At 38.1% G+C, this 25480-nt stretch overlaps 1 protein-coding gene across 1 annotated transcript in view; it reads right to left on the reverse strand.

Annotated features, from left to right (window-relative positions):
- DNAH8 (dynein axonemal heavy chain 8) overlaps positions 1-25480 on the reverse strand; it is a 385593-nt gene that overhangs the window by 263099 nt on the left and 97014 nt on the right. Inside the window, exons 20-25 of the mRNA XM_021684619.2 lie at positions 25166-25285; positions 17567-17702; positions 16021-16136; positions 11414-11520; positions 4064-4139; positions 2903-3098 (exon numbers count right to left, since the gene is read on the reverse strand). Coding sequence (XP_021540294.2) covers positions 2903-3098; positions 4064-4139; positions 11414-11520; positions 16021-16136; positions 17567-17702; positions 25166-25285 — 751 coding nt within the window. The remainder of the gene's footprint in view (positions 1-2902; positions 3099-4063; positions 4140-11413; positions 11521-16020; positions 16137-17566; positions 17703-25165; positions 25286-25480) is intronic.

A 25480-nucleotide genomic window follows, 5' to 3' on the forward strand; every position in this document is an offset into this window, starting at 1 on the left:
TTTTATTTTTTTTTTAATTTTTTAAAGATTTATTTATTTATTTGAGATGGAGAGAGGTGAGGGGCAGAGGGAGAAGGAGAAAATCCTCAAGCAGGATCCCCACTGAGCATGGAGCCCATTGCAGGGCTGAATCCCAGGATCCCGAGATCATGACCTGAGCTGAAATCAAGAGCTGGATGCTTAACCGACTGAGCCACCCAGGCACGCCTAATTTTTTTTTCCTTTAAATCACAGTTCCTTCCCTCTAGTTTCCAGTAGCAGGTCAAAGCAGAACAATTCCAAAGAATGAAATGAGTTTCCTCAGCTGAACTAGGTCAATGAGAGCAGACTGGCAACTTCAGCAGCATGTGTGAAAAGAAGCACAGCCAAGAATATGGACCAGACTTCCCCAGGCATTCAGTCTTCAAGTTAAAAGACAGTACAATGTCATCAGGCATCTTGGTGAAGGCAGCCAAAACTATATCTCTTGAGTCAACTGGTTGCCCTCTCTGCTTAGAATACAATTATCGTGGTGTAATCATCTTTTGTCATTCATCTGGGAATTCCCTTCACCTCTCTGCTATATTTCATTCCTGTTTCCAATATCAGATGTCTCCTTTTTGCTTGTCTCCTTGCTTTATTTTATCATTTTGGAAGAGTACAACCTTTAATAACTTTGTGGGAAAGGGTGCATTGAGGGTAAATTTTTTAAGACATTGCATGTCTGCAAATGTCTTTATTATACTTAGTTGATAATTTGAAAGAAAATAGAATTCTTACTTGCAAGGTTGTTGATAAGTCCAAAGATTCTTGCACCTAATGGTTTTTAGATTAGCCTGCTATAATAATAGAAAGACATACGGAATGAACTAGGGAGGAAATAAAGAATAATGGCAAACACTGGACTAAAAGTCAGACAATTGGATTTTAGTCCTATCACTAGGTTTGTGACTTTGGACAAATTATTTAATACCTCTGAAAAAAAAAAAAAGGATAGAACTAATATTTCTTTTGCCAGCTATTTTATGTGTATACATAGACCCATTCATATGCTTTTCCCCCAGACCTCCTTGCCTCTGATTTTCCAATGTTGCTCCTTCTAAGTCCTGAACAACCAGTCCAGCCACTCATCACTGTCCGAGAGTCCATGTATATCTTTGCTTCAGATCATTCCCCTCTCCTTCAAAAGAATATACTGCTTGAAGCTCCACCCACTGGGGGAAATTCCCCTTCTTGCTGTTCTTAAAGGCCTTATAGTCTATAGTGTAGTAGTCCATTTTCAGCTTACACCAATATATCAAACCAATTCAACAAAGACTGGGCCTGAGATTTTTCATCCTCCATTGCTGGTTGTAGGGAATACCCCATGAGACCATAGATACAATCAGAGAGAGCAGGGTTGGTGCAACAATAGAAAGGGTATATGGAGCCTGGGCCACCTGTTCATGTAACTTACATGGTATCTTATTGTTTTTAATTTGCATTTTCCTGGTTACCAATGGAGATGACATAGTTTTAGAAAAAGTGTTTGACTTTTGTTTTAGATTCCATGTATAAATGAGATTACGTGATATTTGTCTGTGTCTGGCTTATTTCATTTAGCATAACACCCTTCAGGTTCATCCTTGTTGTCACCAGTGGCAGGATTTCATTCTTTTAAGGTTGAATAATATTCCATTGTAAAAAAAGTCAAACCCATAGTAACACGGAGCAGCACAGTGGTTACCAGAGGCTGAGGGGTGATGGAAAGGGGAGATACTGATCAAAGGGTACAAACTTTCAGTTATAAGATGAATAAGTTCCAGAGATTTAATGTACAGCATGGTGACTACAGATAATACTAATGTATTGTATACTTGAAATTTGTTAAGAGAATAGATTTCAAATCTTTTTACCATATGCATACACAAAAAAAATGGTAACTGTGGGAGGTGATGGACATGTTAATCACTTTGGTTGTGGTAATCATTTCACAATATATACATGTACCAAAATATCACATTTACATCTTAAATATATGCAATTTATACTTATCAATAGTTTGGCTTTCTACACAAAAGTGTCCAAAAATATCTATGAAACCTTGGGTCAGTGCCATATCACACTCATAATTTCTTAAGGGAATAGCTCATATATACTGTATGTACAAGGAACACATGACCCAGAACTTTTAAACATCATGTTCTAACAAACTACGTTCATTGGACCAAATACAATGCTGAAAGTAGAATTAGTACTAAGACTTGTTATAATTTTTCTTTGAATCTAAGATTATGATAGTAGAACAGTGATAAAAACCCTTGTTCACCTATGTCCAAACTCTGGATGGAAATGTCTGTATGTTATATTTATGATGGAGGATGGAAAACACTCATTTTTTTTTTTATTTTTAATGCAAAATTTAACAAATAAACATGTAGAAATGACTTTAATCAGCCATAAAAAAGAATGGAACCTTGCCATTTGCAACAACATGGCTGGAGTATAATGCTAGGGAGTATAATGCTAAATGAAATAAGCCAGTCAGAGAAAGACAAATATAATATGATTTCACTCATGTGTGGAATTCAAGAAACAAAACAAATGAACAAAGAAAAAAAAAAAAGAGACAAATCAAAAAGCAGACTCTCAACTCTACAGAACAAACAGATGGTGACCAGAGGGGAGGTGGGTGGGGGGCTGGGGGAAATAGGTGATGAGGACCAAGAGTACACTTATCTTGATGAGCACTGAGTAATACATGGAGGTTTTGAATCACTATCTTGTACACCTGAAGCTAGTATAATACCGTATGTTAACTACACTGGAATTAAAATTTTAAAAATCTATATGCTGTCATACCCAGGAAGAATCATAAAGACCATCGACTAGTTGTTACAATTATAAGATTCTATTCATCTGAGGTTTGTTTTAATGTTCTTACTCTCTTCCTTCTTGGCCGGTTTTGCTGCATTTACAGGGGTCACATCAGTCGCAGTACGGCTGGGACTGGTGACGGCAGGCTTGATGTGACGGGTCTGCTGTTGCCCCCAGTGAGCCACTCCTCTGCTGACCTCCAGGGTGAGCTGGATCATCCGGTTGATGGCTTGTTGAATGTCATCCAAACTAGGAATCATTACCTGTGGAGAGAAGAATGGGGCTCCCGGTACTGGCACCACATACCATCCATCCCTCTGTTTCTCACCAGTCCATCCCCCACTGGGCAGGAAAGCCTCAGCTGGCCCAGTGGAAGGCTGCTCTGGGAGAGGCCTGTTAGAGGAGGGTAGGCTGTGGATTTTCTCTACCCTGAGGTTTGCCCATTCTATCATTTCCTGCAGGCTAAACAAATCAAGCACAGTACTTGTCCTCCTTTTCCTATGAGGGTGGCTGGATACAGCCAGAAATTGTGGACTCTGTGTTGGAGCCCAGGAAGCAAAATGACTAAAGAAGCTATACCGCCAAGGTTCTGACCTGAGTTCTTTGAAATGTGTGCCAAATAAGCACAGAAGCTCTCCTCCAGGAGGCCAAACCGTGTCGGTGTCGATGGTGGTAGATGAGTCACTGATTATTCCTGCCTGGCCTTATCCCATGGCCCATCACAGAAGTCACCTCAGTCATCCTGTGTGACTTGGAGTTTCAAATGCCAAGGGGCAGTTGGGATGGTGGTAGAAATAAGGGGCAGGAGAGGGCATAAGGGTCCCTGTGCTCGAGGCATAGGCCCTTTCTTTCTTTCTCTTCTTGCCATTCTTGGTTACCTCACAGTTGTGTGTTGGGGATAGGGATCTGGACTTCTGAGATGGACTATTTAGATAATTCAATGCTTGAAGAAAGAAAAAGCAAGAATATTTTTAGAGTACTTGCTGACTGATGGCTGAACAGATGCTTAACTCACCTCTTACATCAACCTTCAACACACCATGAACTATGTAGAGTAATTTTTTACAATAGATAAAAATAATGTTCTGATTTTTGTTAAATACTGGTGAAGCTAAAAATTACATAGAACCAAGTGGTTATTCTAAATGAAAGTTCAATTGTAGTGCTGTACTTCTTTAAAAATTATCAAAATATCATTGTATTAAGTTGAATATTTAATTATACTTACCACATTTGGAATTGCAAGATGTACTTCAGTTTTTATAAAGGAAACAACATCTTCTGATTGCCTTCGTCCATGGTGGCTGGAATAAGATTCACATTTAACTTATAAAACTTAACCTAAAATTTCATAAAAGCTTGATTCTGCTACCATTTTCAATCCTAAAAATAAAGACCACTTTCAAAATACCAAATTACATGGGGAATGTTATTTATAATGAAACCATACATTTCAGAGAACTAAGAAAACATAATGCTTTAATATTATTAGAAGTGAAATATTAGTCTCCTGTACATTTTCTAGTATTTTAATGTGGTTCTCTCTCATTAATAACCACTTAACAATGTTTACTAAAAGTACATCCTGGGAGTACCTGGGTGGCTCAGTTGGTTAAGCGTCTGACTTCAGCTCTGGTCATGATCCCAGGGTCCTGAAATCGAGCCCCACCTCAGGCTCCCTGCTCAGCCTGGAATCAGCTGGTCCCTCTCCCTCTGTTCCCCCGCTCCCACTGCTCTCCCCCACTCCGCTCGTGCTCTCTCTTGCTCTCTCTCCAAAATAAATAAATAAAATCTTTAAAAAAAATAAAAGCGCATCCTGTTCCAGCCCTGTAACAGATATCAGACAAGATCACCAACAAAAAAGCATTTACCTTCATATACTTTTTTATATACAATCTTTTGCAAGATTACACAGGAGATTTCTGGTCAAAGCCCTCCAAAAACTGTTTTTTGTTGTTGTTGTTGTTGTTTCTGTTTTTGTTTTAGAGAGAGAAGGGCAAGGAAGAGGCAGAAGAAGAGAGAGAATCTTAAGCAGGCTCCACATCCATCACGGAGCCCGACACGGGGCTCGATCTCACCACCCTGAGATCATGACCTGAGCTGAAATCAAGAGTCCAATGCTTAGCCAACTGAGCCACCCAGGTACTCCCTAAAAATTACTTTTTAAAACATATTCATGCTCAGACAGAAGTACATACCTACAGACACACGAGCACAAGTAATGAAGAACACACATCAGAGCTGCAAATTAGTTTGGTTATCTCCCTCTGCCTTGACCTCTGTCCCCATCCCAGACAAAATTATAATAAATGTTTTATTGCTTTCCATAGCAAGAAATGCTGTCAGCTTGAATGACAATTCCCTTCTCTGACACTCTACGAATATTGTTTTGTTGGCATCTTTTGTTTCCACTTTCAGACGAGGGTTCTGTTGTTAATCTATTTTTCTAAGTAACACCCTGTTGTTTGGATGCTTACAGGGTTTTCCCTTTTATTCTGGAAATTCACAAATTACGTTTAGGTGTAGGTGATTTTTCCCTTGAATCCTGTCAGGTACACTGAGAATCTTTTGAAGATGATACAACAGATCTCTTTTTAAGATTAAAGAAGGGCTGTTCAATTGACCATATGTAGGTTTTACGTGCTGGATGGAGGCAGGAAACCGTCTCTGAGTTGAGTGACCCTCTGTAAGTTACTCAACCTCTCCCTGCCTTGGCTTCTTCATTTGCAAAATGCAAAAAATAATCACAGGATCTGCCTCAGATAGTTAATGTGAGCATGAAATGTGTTAATTCATGGAAAGTGCTTGGAAAAGTGCCTGGCATACATTAAGCACTCAATAAATGTTACTTTTCTTTATCTTTTTTCTTACCTTGTCTTTAAGTAGTATCTATCTCTTTGTATTTTGCACCTGAAACTTTGGAGAATTCTTTAAGCTCTAGTTTGTCAAATAAGTTACTGAATGATCTAGTGTACTGTTCACTGCCCCTGTCGCCTCAGCTATTTGTTTATGCTTTATAAAACTCTTTCTTGTTCTGGGATTCTGCCCTTTTAAATACAGTTTACACTTGTCTTATTGTTGCATCTTGGATGTCACAATGAGACTATGAATTAGAGGTTTTTTTCCCTTTATGTGCTTGCTTTTGGCTCAAAGAATTACTTGCAATAATATGTTTATCTGGGAACCAAGGGTCCTGCATCCTAAAGTTGAATCTTCACGTTGAACTGCAGAGGCTTTTGTTTCTTATGACTCCCCCTGCCCCCCTCTGCTTGCATATAAATGGAGGTGTAGTTTTTCAGTCATTTTCCAGCACTTGAAACCTACACACACATGCACACACATGTCTCACTCAAAGAGGTCTTTTATTTATTTTTTTTTTAATTTTATTATGTTATGTTAGTCACCATACCAAAGAGGTCTTTTAAACTAGAATCCCAATAGCCATGAATAAGTCTTACAGTAAGAAAGAGGACAAAAGGAATTAATAATTGAAACAAAAACCCACTCCAGATAAAATCAATGTATAGACATATAACAAACTCTAAAATAAGTATATTGAGAATATGCAAAGAGATCAATGAAGGCTATCTTCTCCCAAAACAATAAATTGCTAAATTAAAAAAGCAGAAATGATATAGTATCTGGAGAATAAGGAAAAAAGTATTAACTGAAATATTTAAGATACAATAGATGAGATCATCTTTAGACTAGAAAGAGAAATACTTGCTCATAATGTAGCCCAGAAAGGCAAAAAGACAAAACATATGACAAAGTAGTTAGGAGACAGGGAGGACAGACCAAAAGCCCCAAGATTTGAGATAAGTGCATGTCCAGTGTGCCCAGGTCAGTTCCAGGTTAAATCTGGATAGTGTCATTTCACTCAAAAGAATGTCCTGGTTGGAACAATAAATCATGTGGTTAATCTTTTCAACATCCAACTACGAGGAGTTCCATCAGAAGAGAATGAAAGGAATGTCCCAGAAGCAACAGCTGAAGAGGAAATTGCTGAGGATTTTCCAGGATTAAGGAATGTCATGCCCTCGCCCTTGAATAGCAAGTACACATTGAGAATAAAGCAGGATTAACTAAAGACAAATTCACATAGGGAAAGAAAACTATAGAACATCAAGGATAAAAAATAATCTTCAGTTAGACTTACTGCAGACTTCTTATCGCAAAAATATAAGTCAGAAAAAAAATGAAATGCTTTCAAAATGCCGAGAGACAAAAATTTTTTTTTTTTTTTAATTTATTCATTCGAGATACAGAGAGAGAGAGAGAATATGAGCAGGGGGAGAAGCAGAGGGAAGGGGAGAAGCAGGCCACCCCGCTGAGCAGGGAGCCCGATGTGGGGCTCGATCCCAGGACCCCGGGATCATGACCCGAGCCGAAGGCAGACGCTTAACCATCTGAGCCACCCAGGTGCCCCGAGACAAAAATTTTTTATCCAGCCAAACTGTCATGAGAGTATGAAAGCAAAAAAGACATTTTTCAGACTTAAAATGAAGAATAAGAGAGTTTACCCCTCATGTACCCTGACTAAGGAACCAATGGAATACAAGAAATACACAAGAATCTGGAGATTTTAATAAAATATGCCAATATTCATGTTCAAAAAAAGGTAAAACAAAAACATCAAGAAGTAATAATGAGGTAGATACACTTCAGTGAGTACGCCAAGGCCCTTATAGTTAGATATAAGACTAGAAAACTGAAAAACCATAGACAGTATTTTTTTTTTAAACTGGAGCAAGATATACATAGACTCAATTTAAGGGTAACTACCTAAATAACCAAAGTATAGGAAGGAAAATATTATCCATCCCAAAGATAACAGAGGTAACGAAATGAACCAAAGAAAACAGATACTAAGAAGCAGACACAAAATGAAATGTCATAAATTAAGTATAACTACATGAAAAAATCACAATAAATGTAAACAAATTATACTCTATTAAAAAGCAGAGATATTCAGATTGAATAAAAATAAGCAGGTATATGATGCTTTTAAGAAATATAACAAAAGGGTGCCTGGGTGGCTCAGTTGGTTAAGTGACTGCCTTCGGCTCAGATCATGATCCTGGAGTCCCAGGATCGAGTCCCGCATCGGGCTCCCTGCTCGGCAGGGAGTCTGCCTCTCTCTCTGACCCTCCCCCCTCTCATGCTCTCTATCTCATTCTCTCTCTCATATAAATAAATAAAATCTTTAAAAAAAGAAATATAACAAAAAACTACACAGTAAGGTTTGAACAAAGCGTTCAAAAGCAATATACCAAAAAAGCCGGTAAGGTAAAATTAATAACAGACTAAAAAGAATTTGGGGAATTAGGATTAACACATGTAAAGGAATAAAATGAAAATTAAAAATACAGTGTTCTAAGCAGATTTAACTACTATGATTTTGCACGCACCTAATAGCACAGGCTTAAAACACATAAAACAAGAACTGACCAAAAGAGAAGGAATCACATTGGGAGATTATAACAGCATGATTAAATTAAAATTCAGCCATGAATAGCCAATGAATAAATCTAACAAAAATGTGTAAGACTTTCACACAGAGAATTATAAAACTTCATTGAGAAATAGTAAAAAAGACTTAAATAGAGAGGTAATTCATGATTCTGGATGGAAGACTCAATATTGTAAGAATGCTAATTTGCTCCAAGTTGTTCTATAGATTCAGTGTAATTTAAATAATTCTCTCAGGGCGCCTGGGTGGCTCAATTGGTTAAGCATCTACGTTTGGTTCAGGTCATGATCTCAGGGTCCCAGGAGGAGAGCCCCACGTCAGGTTCCACCCCAGCAGAGAGTTCATTTCTCTGTCTCCCTCTGCCCCTCCCCCTGCTTGTGCTCTCTCACCCTCTTGCTCTCTCTCTCTCTCAAATAAATAAAATCTTTAAATAAATAAATAAATCTCTTAAAGAGGAAAGTAATTTTTCAACTTTTTAAAATATTAAATATGTTTTGTATTATTATATATTTATTACATTTATTATATATAGTATTACAATATTGATATATTTCCAAATCTCCTCACATTAGAAACATGAAATAATTTTTACTCACTATAATATTAGAAAGGCATCCTGATGTGTGGAGCACTGGGTGTTATGCACAAACAATGAATCATGGAACACTACATCTAAAACTAATGATGTAATGTATGGGGATTAACATAAGAATAAAAATTAAATAAATAGGGCGCCTGGGTGGCTCAGTTGGTTAAGCGACTGCCTTCGGCCCAGGTCATGATCCTGGAGTCCTGGGATCGAGTCCCGCATCGGGCTCCCTGCTCAGCGGGGAGTCTGCTTCTCCCTCTGACCTTCCTCCCTCTCATGCGCTCTGTCTCTCATTCTCTCTCTCTCAAATAAATAAATAAAATCTTTAAAAAATAAATAAATAAATAAATAAATAAATAAATAAATAAATAATAAAAAAATAAAAAGAAAGGCATCCTGATATTTTTTTTTTAAAGATTTTATTTATTTATTCATGACAGAGAGAGAGAGAGAGAGGCAGAGGGAGAAGCAGGCTCCCAAGGAGCAGGGAGCCCGATGCAGGACTCGATCCCAGGACCCTGAGATCATGACCTGAGCCGAAGGCAGACGCTTAACCATCTGAGCCACCCAGGCGCCCGGCATCCTGATATTTTTGAAGGTAGATAATACCCATTTTAGCTGTGAATAGTTAAACATCTCATTTTATAGTCCTACTGACTTTCACTTACAGGTAGAAACACTTCTGGTTTTTTCCCCAGCTTTATTGAGATACAAATGGCATATAACATGTATAAGTTTAAGGTGTAAGACATGTTGAGTTGAGGGGTGCCAGGGTGGCTCAGTGGTTAAGCCTCTGCCTTTGGCTCAGGTCATGATCCTAGGGTCCTGGGATCGAGCCCCACATCGGGCTCACTGCTCGGCGGGAGTCTGCTTCTCCCTCTCCCATTCCCCCTACTTGTGTTCCTGCTCTTGCTATCTCTCTCTCTCTCTCTCTGTCAAATAAATAAATAAAATCTTTAAAAAAAAAAAAAAAGACATGTTGAGTTGAAACACTTATACACTACAAAATGATTACCACCAGTAGTATTAGCTAACAACTCTATCACATCACATAATTATCATTTCTTTTTTGTGGTGAGAACATGTAAAATCTACTCACTTAGCAGCTTGCAAGTATAATAACAGAATTATAAGCTGTAATCACCATGCTATAAAATAATTTCCAGAACTTACCCATCTTTAACTGGAAGTTTGTACCCTTTAACCAATACTTCTAGTTTTGGGGTTTTTATTTATTTTTATTTTTATTATGTTCAATTAGCCAACATATAGTAGTACATCATTAGTTTTTGATGTAGTGTTTAATTTGGTTAATTAACCATGTGGAAAAAATATATTGATCTCCTACCTCACATTAAACACAAAAATAAATACCATGTGGATTAAATCCCTAAATATAAAAAACAAAAGTATAAAATTTTAGAAGACATTATGAGGTAAGGAATGATTTCTCCTAAAAGACATAAAGATCACAAGGAAAAGATCAATGAATTTGAATATTTTAAAGAAAAGAGTGAGAAATTTGAATACTTTAAACTCAGTAAAAGATACCATTAAAAGAATGAAAAGAGAGGCACAACAGGGAGAAGATATCTGCTATATTATCATCAACAAAGTAATATATTGAGAACATCCACAAATAAGTCCAATCCAATAAAAAAAAAATGGGTAAAAAGAAAGAAATGAAGGAAAGAAAGAAGGGAAGAAAGAGAAGCCAAGCCAAGATAAGAGAAAGAAAAGAACACAAATTTCAAGGAAAAGAAGGCACAAATGGCTCATAAATATGAAAGTATGTTCAACCTCATTAGTAACCAAGAAAATGACCATTTAAATCCCAATGAGATGCAACTTCATACCCCCTTGCTGGCAAGAATTTTTTAATTGAACAATACCAACTGTGTGCAAGGATGAGAAGCCATGGGGACTCTCAAGCTGGCCATCACATGGTAAAGTGAGGTATGCACATACCCCAGGGACCAACTATTCCATGCTTAACAAGTGTAGCAGGAGACAAATACAAAAATGTTCACAGAGGCTTTATTCAGGATAGCTCAAACTGGAAACACCCGAATGATCATCACCATGGTGAATAAACAGATTGTATATAATAAATTATAACAACATAAATGAATCTCAAAAACATAATACTGAACACAGTTCAGATACAGGCAAAATTAAATGATACATTGATTAGGGATACAATGTGGTAAACTGTAAGGAAAGCCAAGACAATAATAAACATGAAGTTTGGGATAGTGGTTTCCTTTGGGTGAGCAGAGAAAGGACTGGTAAGGTGACTGATAGTGTTCAATGTTCTTTGTCTTGGCCTGGGTGCCAGAAACATGGTTGTTCATTTGATCATTGTTCTTGAAGTATTACACATATATTTTCATACAGTCTTTTCATAAATGTGATATTTTAAATTTTATAATTTTTAAATTAATAAAAATAAGAGGTACTATTAGCATTATGTTAAGATAGTATTTCCAGACTTACTTAGCATATTTTCAACTTGCCTTGAAACAAATATTCTTCTTTTCATTGTGTCCAAAGATAACCGTGTAGCTTTTTGAAGACTGTCTAGTAATTGATGAGAGAAAAAAGCATAGACCTCTTTACATTCCTGTAACAAGAAATCATATTGAGAGTTGGTTTCAAGATGGTGGCATAGCAAGATGCCCCACCCACCAATGTATCAGAGCACTCACAGCTGATGTTCTACAGCCAGACTGAGTGCCTGGCCTACCCAACACTGTGCCACAGCCACAGCCCTGCCACAAACAAAGAGCACACAGAGCCCACCTAAGGGACACCCTTTGGGTGCCTGGCTCTGATGATATGGGAAGATTGAACTTCTGGGCATAAGGCCACTCCTTGAAGCCTGTGAGATGTAGCTGACTTACCTAATACATAGAAAAAAACACAAGAGAATTAGGCAAAATGAGGAGACAGAGGAATATATTTCAAACAAAAGAACAAGAAAAAACCTCAGGAAAACAACTAAATGAAACAGAGATAAGCAATCTACCTGATAAAGAGTACAAGTAATAGTCATAAAGATGCTCACTGAACTTGAGAGAAGGATGAACACAGTGGGGAGAACTTCAACAAAGAGAGAAAATATAAGAAAGTACCAAAGAGAGGTGCCTGGGTGGCTCAGTCACTTAAGTGTCTGCCTTTGGCTCAGGTCATGATCCCAGGGTCTGGGGATCGAGCCCTGCATCAGGCTCCTTGCTCAGGGGGGAGCCAGCTTCTCCCTCTCCCTTTTCCTCTCTCTCTCTCTGCTTGTGCTCTCTCTGTCAAATAAATAAATAAAATCTGAAAGAAAGAAAGAAAGAAAAAGAAAAAACGGAAGAGAAGTTATAACTGAACTGAAAAATACACTAGAGGGGTTCAACAGCAGACTGGGTGAAGTAGAATAACAGATCAGTGAGCTGGAAGACAAAGCAGTGGAACTCACCCAGACAAAGCAGCAAACTGAAAACAGAATTTAAAAATGAAATCTTAAGGGGCGCCTGGGTGGCTCAGTTGGTTAAGCGACTGCCTTTAGCTAAGGTCATGATCCTGGAGTCCTGGGATCCAGTCCCACATCGGGCTCCCTACTCAGCAGGGAGTCTGCTTCTCCCTCTGACTCTCCCCCCTCTCATGCTCTCTATCATTCTCTCTCTCTCAATAAATAAATAAAAATCTTTAAAAATAATAATAAAAAAATGAAATATTAAGGGACCTTTGGGACAACATCAAGTGGAAAAGGTACCTATAGGGAACTCAGGAGAAGAGAGAAAAAGAGCCAGAAAAATGATTTAAAGAAATAAAGGCTAAAAACTTCCCTAGTCTGAAAAAGGAATCAGGCATCCATGTGCCCAAAGCAGAGTTCTAACCAAGATGAATGCAAAGAGATCCACACCAAGACACATTGTAATTAAAATGAGAAAAGTTAAGGATAACTTAAGAGATAATCCTAAAAGCAGGAAGAGAAAAAACAACATTTTACATACAAGGGGAAACCCGATAAGGCAATCAACAGATTTTTCAGCAGAAACCTTAATAGGGAGAAAGAAGTAGTATGGCATATTCAAAGTGCTGAAAGAAAAAAAAAAAAAACTTCCAAACAAGAATTCTCTATGTGACAAGATTATCATTTAGAATTTAAGGAGAGAGGGGCACCTGGGTGGCTCAGATGGTTAAGCGTCTGCCTTCGGCTCAGGTCATGATCTCCAGGTCCTGGAATCGAGCCCCACATCAGGCTCCTGGTTCAGCAAGGAGTCTGCTTCGCCCTCTCCCTCTGTCTCTCACCCTGCTTGTACTACCTCTCTCTCAAATGAATGAATAAAATATTTAAAAAATTTAAAAAAAATAGAATTTAAGGAGAGATTCATAGCTTTCCAGATAAGCAAAAGCTAAAGAAGTTCATCACCACTACACTGGCCCTAAAGAATTGTTAAAGGGATTTCTTTATGATAAAAAAAAAAAAATTGGCACTAATTAATAACAACAAAACATATGAAAATAAAAATCTCACTGGAAAAGGTAAATATATAACAAAAGTAGTAGACAAATGACATAAAGCAAGCATGAAGGTTAAAAGATAAAAGTAGTAAAATTAGCTAAAATTATAATAATCAGTTAAAGGAAGTATAAAATAAAAAGATGTCGAGTGTGTCACCAAAATTATAAATACTAGGGGTGGAGAAGAAAAAAACTAAAGTTTTGAAATGTGTTTAAATTGAGTTGCTGTCAATTTTAAAAAGACTGCTATTTAAATGGGATATTTTATGTGAACCTGAGAATAACCACAAAGCAAAAACTTATAGTTAATATACAGAAGAAAATGAGAAAGGAATCTAAAAGTAACAGTAAACCAAGTCATCAGACTACAAGAGAAGAGAAGAAAGGAACAGAGAGAAACTACAAAAATAGCCAGAAAACAATGAACAAAATGGCAATAAGTATATACTTATCAACAATTACTTGAAATGAAATGGACTAAATTCTCCGAACAAAAGACACAGAGTGACTGAATGCATAAAGAAATAAGACACACACACAGACTGAAAGTGAAAGGCTGGAAAAAGATATTTCATGCAATGGAAATGAAAATAAAGCTGTAATATCTACTCAGATGAGACAAAACACACTTGAAAACAAAGACTGTAAAAAAAGACAAAGAATGGCATTACATAATGATAAAAGGAGTCAATCCAGCAAGAAGATTTATGAATTTATGAATGTAGATGCAACCAACAGGAGCATCAAAATATGTAAAGCAAATATTAACAGATCTAAAGAGAAAAGTTGAAAGCATCCCTAAATGACACACTAGCAGCCACATGCCCCAATGTTAGGGACCATTCAAGACCTCTCCACACAAAACTTCAGGGCTCGAGGAACTTAGTGCAAGTGGCAGGGCAAGGACCTGCCTCTCTAAAGGTGGCAGCAAGGGCACCCAGGTGGCTCAGTCAGTTAAGCGTCTGTCTTCGGTTCAGGTCATGATCCTGGAGTCCCAGGATCAAGCCCCACATCAGGCTCCCTGCTTAGCAGGGAGTCTGCTTCTCCCTCTGCCCTTCACCCTGCTCGTTCTCTCTCACTCTCGCTCTCTCTCTCAAATAAATAAATAAAATGTTTTAAAAAATTTTTAATGTACAATACCAAAATATATGGGATGAAATTTCCACCACCTTGGGACCATGGTTTGCACCTCTCTCTAAGCCCTTCTTTCCCTCCAGAGGTGTTGCCAAGTTTATTGGTCAGAGCACAGGACAAATATTGAGCCTGGGCAGGGATCTGGGTACCATGTCTTGCTTGCACAGTGAGTCACACCTCCAGGACTATGCTCTGGCCATAGCATTCCTCTCTGCTTCTATGCCCTGCTCCTCTGAGACAGGGTGGACCAGCCAGTTTGAGTTGGGTCAGAAGGCAGGGCTATCAGGCATGAGCAAAGAGGAATATGATCAGCGTTGGTGAATTACCAGGCTAAAACGCAGGCATGACATAGTCAGATTTTTATGTTAGAGAGACCATTCTGGCAGCAATGTGGAGGATGATGGATTTGAGAGGCAGAGGCTATTTAGGAGATGACTGCACTCATGCAGCTCCAAGTGATTCTCCAATTCAAGAGACTCTGCTGATAATCAGACTTGCTCTAAGGACCCCAGTCAGTGTCAAAGGGAATGCAATTGGAAGAGAAGGTCAGCTGGCAGGGTCATACACCTCCCCTCTCCAGCTGACTCCTGCTGATTGATAATGGCCGCCTGGAGCATGGTACTGAGAAGAAATCTACAGCTAAAATCTAGTCTCAGCGGGGAAGTGCTCTCTACCCATTGATGATATCCTCCTTGAGCAAGAAGGTAAAAGTAGATCAAATGTGTGCTGATTATTTCCAAAACTGTCTTACAGTGTGTGTTAGAGGTGTAAAAGTGTGTAAAATAGAGAAAGAAGGAAAAGAAGATGAGGGATTAAAAGAAAACTGGCAGAAGGAGGAAGCAGGGATTAGCACAAATGTGGGAGTGACATTCAGAATTGATGCATGACCAGAAGGGTGAGGCCTAAAAAGGAACAAGAAACCCCATGCATCTTTGTCAACCTTCATTCTCAACACATCTCAACACAACATGAAAACCTGCCCACACAGAGTTTCTCCTGGAGGGGAGTCCACAGGTTATCCTAGTGATGCTAGTAAGAAATGCAGATTCTTGGGCCCAAGGAAATAAAAACTTGGCCTTGCAGGATAGTTAACTCAATTAATCAACACAGTAACTGAAAACAGCGTTCTCCACTCTTGAGTCAAATGGCTTGGCACTACAGTCCCAGGAGTATGACATTTACTGTATTAAGAAAACATGGTCAATCACAATACAGGGAGATAATTATATAAACTGTATTGACAGAATCACAGTAAAAGTTGATGGTATTGGGGAAAACTAGAAGGATTGCTATATCTTGCCAGATCCTACAGTGTAGAATTGAAAATTATATTTGCTAGATTTTGTTATAAATCCAGGTTGGTTATAAGTCCATACAGGTTGGTTGAAGAACTGCCTAGAAGAAGTACCATCTGGGGTCATCTACAATCCAAGGGGTCATAATTTGGCTAAATTCCATGAGGTCATTTCATAATAATTACCTTCTTAAATTCATCTTCTTTATCGTTAACATTAGCCTCAGGAATGATATTAGCCTCATAATCAGTGCTTTCACCCTCTTCTGTTTCACTTCCAAAAACAACATGTTTCCTCTGTTCTATAGATAAAAGACAAAAAATACATATAACATTTAATGTTGAGCATTTGGTTTATTCCATGTGGCCAAATCTTCTTAGGAAACCCCTTCTTTAAAAGTTCTTAATCTAAAAATTTAAGACTTGTTTCAGTAGGGATCATCTTTGAATTCAATTTAAATCACCCATCTCAATAGAATCATAATTCTACTAAGAAATACACTCTTTAAAAATACTCCTTCTTCCTATATAGAATTAATAAACATTTTAAGTAGGCTTTACATATTATCTTTCTAAAATATGTGTTTACCTTTTGAGTATTCTAACGTAATGAGCTGATATTTGGGGGTTTTGACACTTCTGAAGAAAGCTAATTAAACTATGTAGAAAAACTCTAAGAGAAAAAAGGCAGGCTGTGGATACTTAATTTTTTATTTAAATTCAGTTAATTAACATATAGTGTATTATTAGTTTCAGAGGCAGAGTTCAGTGATTCATCAGTCTTATATAATACCCAGTGCTCATTACATCACATGCCCTCCTTAATGCTCATCACCCAGTTACCCCATCCGCAACCCTCAGTTTGTTTCCTATGATTAAAAGTCTCTTGGGCCCCTAGTGGCTCAGTCGTTAGGAGTCTGCCTTCAGCTCGGGTCATGATTCCAGGGTCCTGGGATCGAGCCCACATCAGGCTTCCTGCTCGGCGGGAGGCCTGCTTCTCCCTCTCCCACTCTCTTTGCTTGTGTTCCCTCTCTAGCTGTCTCTCTCTCTGTCAAATAAATAAATAATATCTAAAAAAAAAAAAAAGTCTCTTGTGGTTTGTCTCCCTCTCTGATTTTGTCTTGTTTTATTTTTCCCTCCCTTCCCCTATGATACTCTCTTTTGTTTCTTAAATTCCACATATGAGTGAGATCACATGGTAATTGTCTTTCTCTGATTGACTTATTTCGCTTAGCATAATACCCTCTAGTTCCAAGGCTGTGGATAGTTATTTAAGCTCATAGTTTCTTAGCCTTAGCACTACTGATATTCTTGGTTATTGAAGGCTGTCCTTCTGTAGAATGTTCAACAGCATCCCTGAGTTCTACCCATTACATGCCAGCAGCATCCCCCATGCTGCATGACAACCAAAAATGTCTCCAGACATTTTAGCATGCTGTGCTAAAAGAAAAAAAGAGAGAGAGAGAGAGAAAGATCAACACAGCAGGCCTGACACTTGCTTGCAACATTGGTCCTTCGTTGGCATCTGATTCCCACCATTCTCTAGCTGATAAAAAAGTTCCCTGTGCCTAAGTAGTTTGCGCAAATGATGTAGTATATGCTGAACCCACGCTTTCCTTCAGAGAGTCTGGAATTTGGGTACCTGCTAAGCAGAAGGCACCCACTTGAGAACATATCTATCACTCTTGTGATTATAATACTATAACTCAAGCATTATAACTAGCAAAATTACCTGGTAATGGTTTTGCTGTTTTCCCACTGTACTTAACTTCATAAATATTTTCAAATATTGATATAAGTTCTTTGACAGCTTCTTCCACATGCTTACTTTTGTGGTTTAGAACATCAGCCCATTCTTTTGTGTATGTCTATTAAATAAGGCAATGACTATTAATTTACAGGTGCTTAAAAATGCTGTAAAAATTATTAACATAACTTTAATTTCTAAAAGTATAATTAACACCACTTGAAAATGACTAGAGAGTTGCCAATAGCATAATGTTTTAGATCCAAAACTGTCAAAGCTAAAGGCATAGCTGCTAAGGCCCAAACAAAGAAAAGGAGGAGAGAAAAAGAAAAACTCATAGTCTTTGACTTTTATCTGATTTGATCACCCATGGACATCTACATTCACATTTATATGGTGACTGGCAGCTGGCTGGCTCAGTCGGTAGAACATATGACTCTTAACCTTGGGATCATGAGTTCAAGTTCCATGTTGGGTATATAGTTTACTTAAAAAAAAAAAGAAAGAAAGAAAGAAAGAAATTTAAAAAAAAAAGAAGGCTGAAGAACAAGAGAGATAAGGATGTCAAAAGTTGGAAATGAGAAGTAGTTTCAAAAAAGGACAATCCAAAGAGTTGCTTTGAGATTCAAACGAAATAAGGTTTTAAAGTGAGCATGGTGCTCACTTATGCCAGGCATCAATTTAAGAGCTTTACATGTAATAACTCATTTAATTAAATGACGAGCATTTGGAATAGGTAATATTATTGTCCCCATTTCACAAATGAGAAAACTGAGGCTCAGAAAGAATCAGCAACTTGTCCAAGGTCACATAGCAGCTGGGGAACATAGGAGTTTGAAACCAGTGCTGTCTGATTTTAAAACCTGTGCTCTTTCTGAACTTTTCTAATAGGCTTTGGGAAGAAATTAAGAACTAATTAAATTCAGAAAAGAAAACTGGCCTATAAAGTTGAACAGGTCTTTTGACATATCTATAATGTCCATACATTTTAGGGAAGAGAAAAATAAATGGAAGCAGCCAACGTGGGCCTTCAAACCCACTTCTGCAAAGGGACTTGAGCCTGTCTATCCAAACCTCTGTCCAGATAAGACTCAGAAAGTCCCATATTTCTCATGTACTGCCCTCACGTGTTCCTTTCTTGGCTACTGGATTGACAGAGCTACTTCTAAGTCTCTCGCTCTCATTTATCCCACTTCGTGTGTATCTGAACCCATCCTCATCTTTTCTTAGTCTCAGAAGAAATGGTGTTCCTCCTCCAACCTGAAGATATTCTCTGATCCCCTCTCCACTCTACCAACTCTTCCCACCTGGTTCCATCACTCATTCATTCCATCCTTTCTGGTTTATTCAACACAGTGGTTTACACTGGAATGACAGTGGTGAGAGCCACTTCAGATGAGCATGGAAAATAAACAACTCTAAAGAGGCAGAAAACAGATTAGTGGTTGCCCAGGGCTGGAAGAGTTGAGATGAAAAATGTTCTAAAATTATGATGATGGTTGCCCAACTCTGTGAATAAACTAAAACCACTGGATCGTACACTTTAAATGGGTACATTGTATGTTGTGTGAATCATATCTCCATAAAGTTATTAAAAATAATAATTCATGCCAGAAAAAATTTGAGCCAGGAATTGGGGAAAACAAATGGAGATGGGAAATGAAGGATGGGAAAATGAAGGCAGCACACATGGGAAGTTTGGTTGTGAATGAGAAGTGAGGGAGGTGTAGGAAAGTTTTTGTTTGTTGGCAAGGAAAAGATAATAGAACGCATTAGATTGCTAGTAGGAGGGGTCTGGTGGAGGGGAAAAATGAAGATTGAGAAGAGAGGGAAGAAGACTGGGGGAGGAAAGTTGTCAAGAAGGCAAGAAGGTGTGAGATTTGGGGCCCATTTGGAGGACCGAGATTTTGAAAAGAAGTCGGACCTTTCTTCATGGACCATTCTTAGAACTCAGCGAAGAACAGACTGAACTGAAGGGCAGGCCAGGGACAGACTGGAAAACCATCAAATTGATTTTTTTTTAATGAGATATAATTCACAATATAATATCACAAAAGTTACCCTTGTAGAGTACACAATTCATTGGTTTTTAGTATATTCACAGAGTAGTGCAACATTGCTGCTATCTATTTCCAGAACATTATCATCTCCCCCAAAAAGAATCCCCATACCCATTAGCAGTCCCTCTTCATTCACCCACCCTCACAGACCTGGCAGCCACTAATCTACTTTCTGTCTCTATGGTGCCAAGTTGATTTTGTTGAAATAACTTTTAATACCCTTTAGTGTATTTACCAGTTTTCCTATCATAGCTTGGATCACATTTCCCTGATTTTCTATTCCATTTGTATACCTATCAGGATACAGATATGTCAGTCAGGGTTCAGTCAGGAAAACAGATGCCACACCAGCTATTTTACCTGACAGAATGAGAGAATGTAATATAGAGAAGTGATTAAACAACTGTCAAAGGACCCAAAAAGGTAAAGGGGGACACAAAAGTCACATGGAGAGTTACTGCAGGAAGCAGTCCCAAATCTGGGGTGTGGGAGAGCAAAGGCAAGAGGCTGGAGTTTTTAGAACCTGGAGCTGGGAAGTGAGGGAGCTGCTCAGCTGGTACTATTGCCTCAGAGAAGGACCTCGTGGTGTTGGTACATCTGAGAAGCACAAGAAGCTGGTTCTGGAAAGGCTGGAAAATGCTAGGACCAAGGATTAACTGCCACTGCCAGTCAAGAGAGGTTGTGTGACTGTATTGGGAACAGGAAGAAAAACAGGAAAGAGCAAGTCTCTTCTCTCTCCTCCACCCCCCTTCTAGCACAACTATTGGCAAAGCCTAAAAGGGAGCCAGCTGGCCAAAGATAAATATACTTTGCAGAGTCCCAACCTCAGCATCATAGAGCAAAAGATCCAATGTGAAGCCGGTGGATGATAGCTTTTTAATAATGAACATAATTTCTCCTAAAACCAGTTAGATGCTCCAAGTCAAGGACCCATTCCCTGACTGCAAATATCCCTGGTTCCCAAATATGGTTTGAAACCATTGGTTGGCCCACACTAACCTCCCACCAAAATTAGCAATATGTATGGTGTGTTTCCAAAATGTATTTCTGTCCAGAATATTACCAGACTTGCCCTGTCATTATAAATATTACTCTGCCTTCCTTATAATGGCCCACCTTATTAATAAGTGGGTAATAAGCAGCCCAAATATTACTAGACCTTGGATCCCTCTGATGCAAGTAACTGGGGTATATTCATTGGCAAAGCACTCTTCAAAATTCCACCTCCTGTATCTTATCACTTATCTAATAGTAATAGCATCTTCTGTTGTGATATCAATGCAATCACTACATTCAAACTTGGTCACACTTAATCTATTCCAATTTCCCTGATTTGTGTGATCTGTTTCCTTTCTATGCATATAAAATTTCTTTGTGTGTTCAAAATAAATTCTATCTGGTAGTGTGAATTTTTCCCCCACTAAGCAATTGATAGTGTCACAACAGTTATAGGTACATACCAATAGAAAATGATTATCATTGTAAATGGGACAAAAAGAAGGATACCGATATAGGTATTCCCTGCTCCTTTGTATTCTGTTTGTTTATAAGTAAGACCTGGTATGAAGTGCATATAGTCAGATTCCAGAATAAGTGAGAAGAAAATGACAGGCAGGAAATTACCCCTAGCCCCCCAGGGCAGGAAGCAGGAGACTTCTTCTTTGGAAAATTTCAGTTGCTCAGAAAAGACCATTTCAGCATCTGAAGGGCCACCCCTCCTAGAATAATATGGAATCCAGAAAATAGAGCAAACAGGGAGAGTCCCAGGTTAATAATTTTGCAGCTGACCTAGAGACTAATCAACCCAGGTTAAAAACAGGTATTCAGAGGGCTCTGAGAGGAAGTCACCTGGGCGGAAAAAATGGAACTCTGATATAATAGTGTATCTGAAAGAAGGTGTGAAAACAAAGGCAATTAGAAGCCCCAAGAAAAACAAAAAAGTTGTATAAGAAAAAATACATTACATGTACCATACATGGTTCTGCATTGGCTAGTGTATATATAGGCATAATTAAGTGTTGTTATTTACCATTACTGTTTAACTAAAAATTATTTTATAACTATATTGAGAAGACAAGGGAGGAGTGATAGAGGATAGGGTCAAAGAGCTGAATGCTCACTTATTAAAGCAGGAAGAAAATAATGTGCAAATTTGTCAATTCAAGAAATAGTACTCTAAGTATACTACTTGGAGATGCAGAAATAATACTATAAGGAATAGCTAAAAGTTTAAAATGAGTGCCTCTCCTAGGACCCGGATTGTGATTTCCATATACTATTTTCCACTGGTAACATGGAAAGGAATGAGGGCTGACTGGAGAAATGGATGATCCCAGATCTGGAACAGGAAATGTACAAGATGAGCCTACAATACCCTATAGTTCCAGAAAGCAAGGAAGCTTTCAAAGACTACTAGAGTCATATAAAAAATATAGAAGCCAACCTGAAGGATTCCACTGAACAAAGATGGAAACATTTTAATACCAAAAAGACATTTTCGAAAAAGACATACAAATGGCCAAGAGACGCATGAAAAGATATTCAATGCCACTGATCAGGGAAGTACAAGTCAAAACTATAAGCTATCACCTCACACCTGTCAGAGTGGCTAAAATCAAAAACACAAACAAGTGTTGGCGAGGATGTGGAGGAAAAGGGACGCTTTTGTACTATTGGTGGGGATGCAAACTGGCAAAGCTGCGGTGGAAAACAGTATGGAAGTTCCTCAAAAAGTTAAAAATAGAACTATTCTATGATCCAGTAATCACACTACTGGGTATTTACACAAAAAATACAAAAACACTAATTCAAAGGGATACATGCACCCCTATGTTTATTGCAGCATTATTTATAATAGCCAAATTATGGAAGCAACCCAAGTGTCCATCAATAGATGAATGGATAAAGAAGATGTGATATATAAACAATGGAATAGTACCCCACCATAAAAAAGAATGAGATCTTTCTATTTATAACAACATGGATAGAAACAAAACAATCAAATGAACAAACAGACAAAAAAAAAAAAAAAAACAGAAACAGACTGATAAATACAGAAAATAAACTGATGGTTGCCAGAGGGGATGGGGGTGAAGAGATGGATAAAATAGGTGATGAGAATTAAGAGGTACAAACTTCTAGTTATAAATCCATCACAGAGATGTAAAATACAAGATAGGGTATTCAATAGTCAACAATATTGTAATAATGTATGGTGACAGGTGGAGACTATGTTTATTGTGGTGAGCACTGAGTAATGTATAGAATAGTCAATCACCATGTTGTACATCTAAAACTAATTTAACATTGTATGTCAAGTATACTTCAATAATTAAAAAAGAGAGATATGCATATTTTCTTTCTGAGAAACAGTGTGTTGTGCCAGCACCATTTAATTAATCCATCGTTTTTCCCACTGAACTAAAATATTACCTTTGATGTGTATTAATCTTTCATTGTGATCTTTTTCTCCTAGATTCTTTATTTTGTTCCTCTAAATTATATTTTTTCTGTTAATGCCATATTGATTTGATTACAATGGCTTTAAGTATTTTCACTTTTTATTACCTATTCTTTATTATTCATCATTTTAAAATAGTATAATTTAATCCAATTTATGAAAAGAAAGGTATAGGAATTCTAATTGGAAATGCATTAAATTTATACAGTAACTTTCAAAAAAAAAAAAAAGACAGATTTTTCACAGTAGGTTAAAAACAAAATCCAGCTAAATGTTCTTTAGAAGAGAAAACCTAAAATAGGAGAACCCAGAATGGTAAAGATATATCTGGAACATAATAACCAAAAAAGTTTGGTGGAGCTATAATAATGTCAAATAAAATAGTCTTCAAAGGTTAAAAGCTTAACAATGATAGAAGGAACAAATGGCCAGGAAGACACAATCATTTTAAACTTGCATGCTCCAAGAACAGGATGCAAAAATGGGTCATTTAGTGTTATCTCTGTTACAGCCAATGTCCCAATGCTGAGAACAAATAACTTTAAGATCCTACACATTATGAAGAAGGCAGTCCTTTTTTTTTTTTTTTAATTAACATATAATGTATTATTTGTTTCAGGGGTACAGGTCTGTGATTCATCAGTCTTACACAATTCACAGCACTCACCATTGCACATACCCTCCCCAATGTCTATCACCCAACCACCCCATTCCTCCCAGCCCCCTCCACTCCAACAACCCTCAGTTTGTTTCCTGAGATTAAGAGTCTCATGGTTTGTCTCCCTCTCTGGTTTTATCTTGTTTCATTTTTCCCTCCCTTCCCCTATGATCCTCTGTCTCGTTTCTAAATTCCTCATATCAGTGAGATCATCTGATAATTGTCTGAAGAAGGCAATTCTTAAATGGTAGCAGGTGAGGCAACCATCAGCCCTTTGCCCATCTTGAGATAGAAAGGAAGCTTGATCATTGGTAGAGATCAGGTAGAAATAAGTGTAGCGTACTTCAAAGGAACTACTCAGAGACCCTGACCCATGTCCTCTAGAATTTGGGGATGGAGGGGCTGACCCATGCCTAAGTGGTCCTAAGGCAAGAGACCAGCTGGCTACCCAAACCCCTAAAGGCAAGAAGAGGCTGCATTTCCATAGAAAGAGAGGCAAAAGCACTTGTATCCCATGGGCTGGATTGGACCCCTTGAAACAGAGCCACCTTTGGTTAACACAAGCCAGGTGACCCAAACCAGCAGGGTGAGTGTAGTTGAAGCACATGGCAGGCAAGAAAGAAAAAAGAATCTGGTTCAAGATATAAAGTGAGTGTTTCTGAGAGAGACTGCTATGTGCCAGGCCTCAAAAATGATTAGACAGTGTTCCTGTCTTTGTGATTTTGAGCCAATGGAGGATAAATAGGTACTCAAAGAATTTCAGTATATTGTGATGCTGAGGAGGTTAGGTTTTGTCCTGTAGAGACTGGATGCTACTGCTATTGAAGGATTTAAGATCATGAGTGGCAGTGTGGAGAATGGATATGACAGGGCCAAATATGGAGGCAGAGAGACCAGTTAGATCATAACATCAATTGCTAAACTCAGAATGAGCCTTAAGGGCCTGACATAGGAAGGGAGTAGTAAGTATGGAAAAGAAGAGGCAATTCAAGCAAACTTGGAGTAAAAGGCAAAACCTCACTAAGCCTTAAGACTGACTGGATTTAGAAAATGGGAGTGAGGAAACGATTCCAGATGACTCCCAGATTTCTGTAAGTGGCTTAAGGGAAAGTTTGTAATAGTTAAAACCAAGAGTTACTCGATGTTGTACACCGAAGAAAGAACAGTGAGCCACTGCTGGAAACCCAGGAGACTCCAGCCTGAGGTTGAGGATATTAGTAAGGTCCTGTTCAGGGTGTAGCCATAGGCTTGAGCTGTTGAAGCCATGCTGAGTCTTTGGATCTGAGGCTTTCAAAAAAAACTAGGATCTCTATATGCTACTGACAGAGATTTCCACTGTTAGATTGTAAATTCACATTTTAGGTTTATGAGCCAGGATTTCTACGATTAAATACATAAATGCATACCTCATTAAGCGTCAACATATCTTCTACTTTGGTAGCACCACCTTCGGGCAGGGCAATTAACACAGTTTTGGCTATCTCCTTTAGAACCGTATCAATATGCATTTCACACAAGTCACTGATCTACCAACAAGAAAAAAAAATGTAGAGGAAAACTCTTCTTTCATCCAAATGTACTTGAGTTATAAACTAATTTAGAGGGCTATATCTAGAAACTTGGGTCCTGAGCCAAGCACAATTTGGTGGAAATTTTAGGAGTACATCTGCAAAGAAGGCTTAATGTGGAACTAAAGTTTTATAAGCAAGCATCATGTGCCA

Source organism: Neomonachus schauinslandi, chromosome 8 (assembly GCF_002201575.2).
Source record: "Neomonachus schauinslandi chromosome 8, ASM220157v2, whole genome shotgun sequence".
NCBI lineage: Eukaryota > Metazoa > Chordata > Mammalia > Carnivora > Phocidae > Neomonachus > Neomonachus schauinslandi.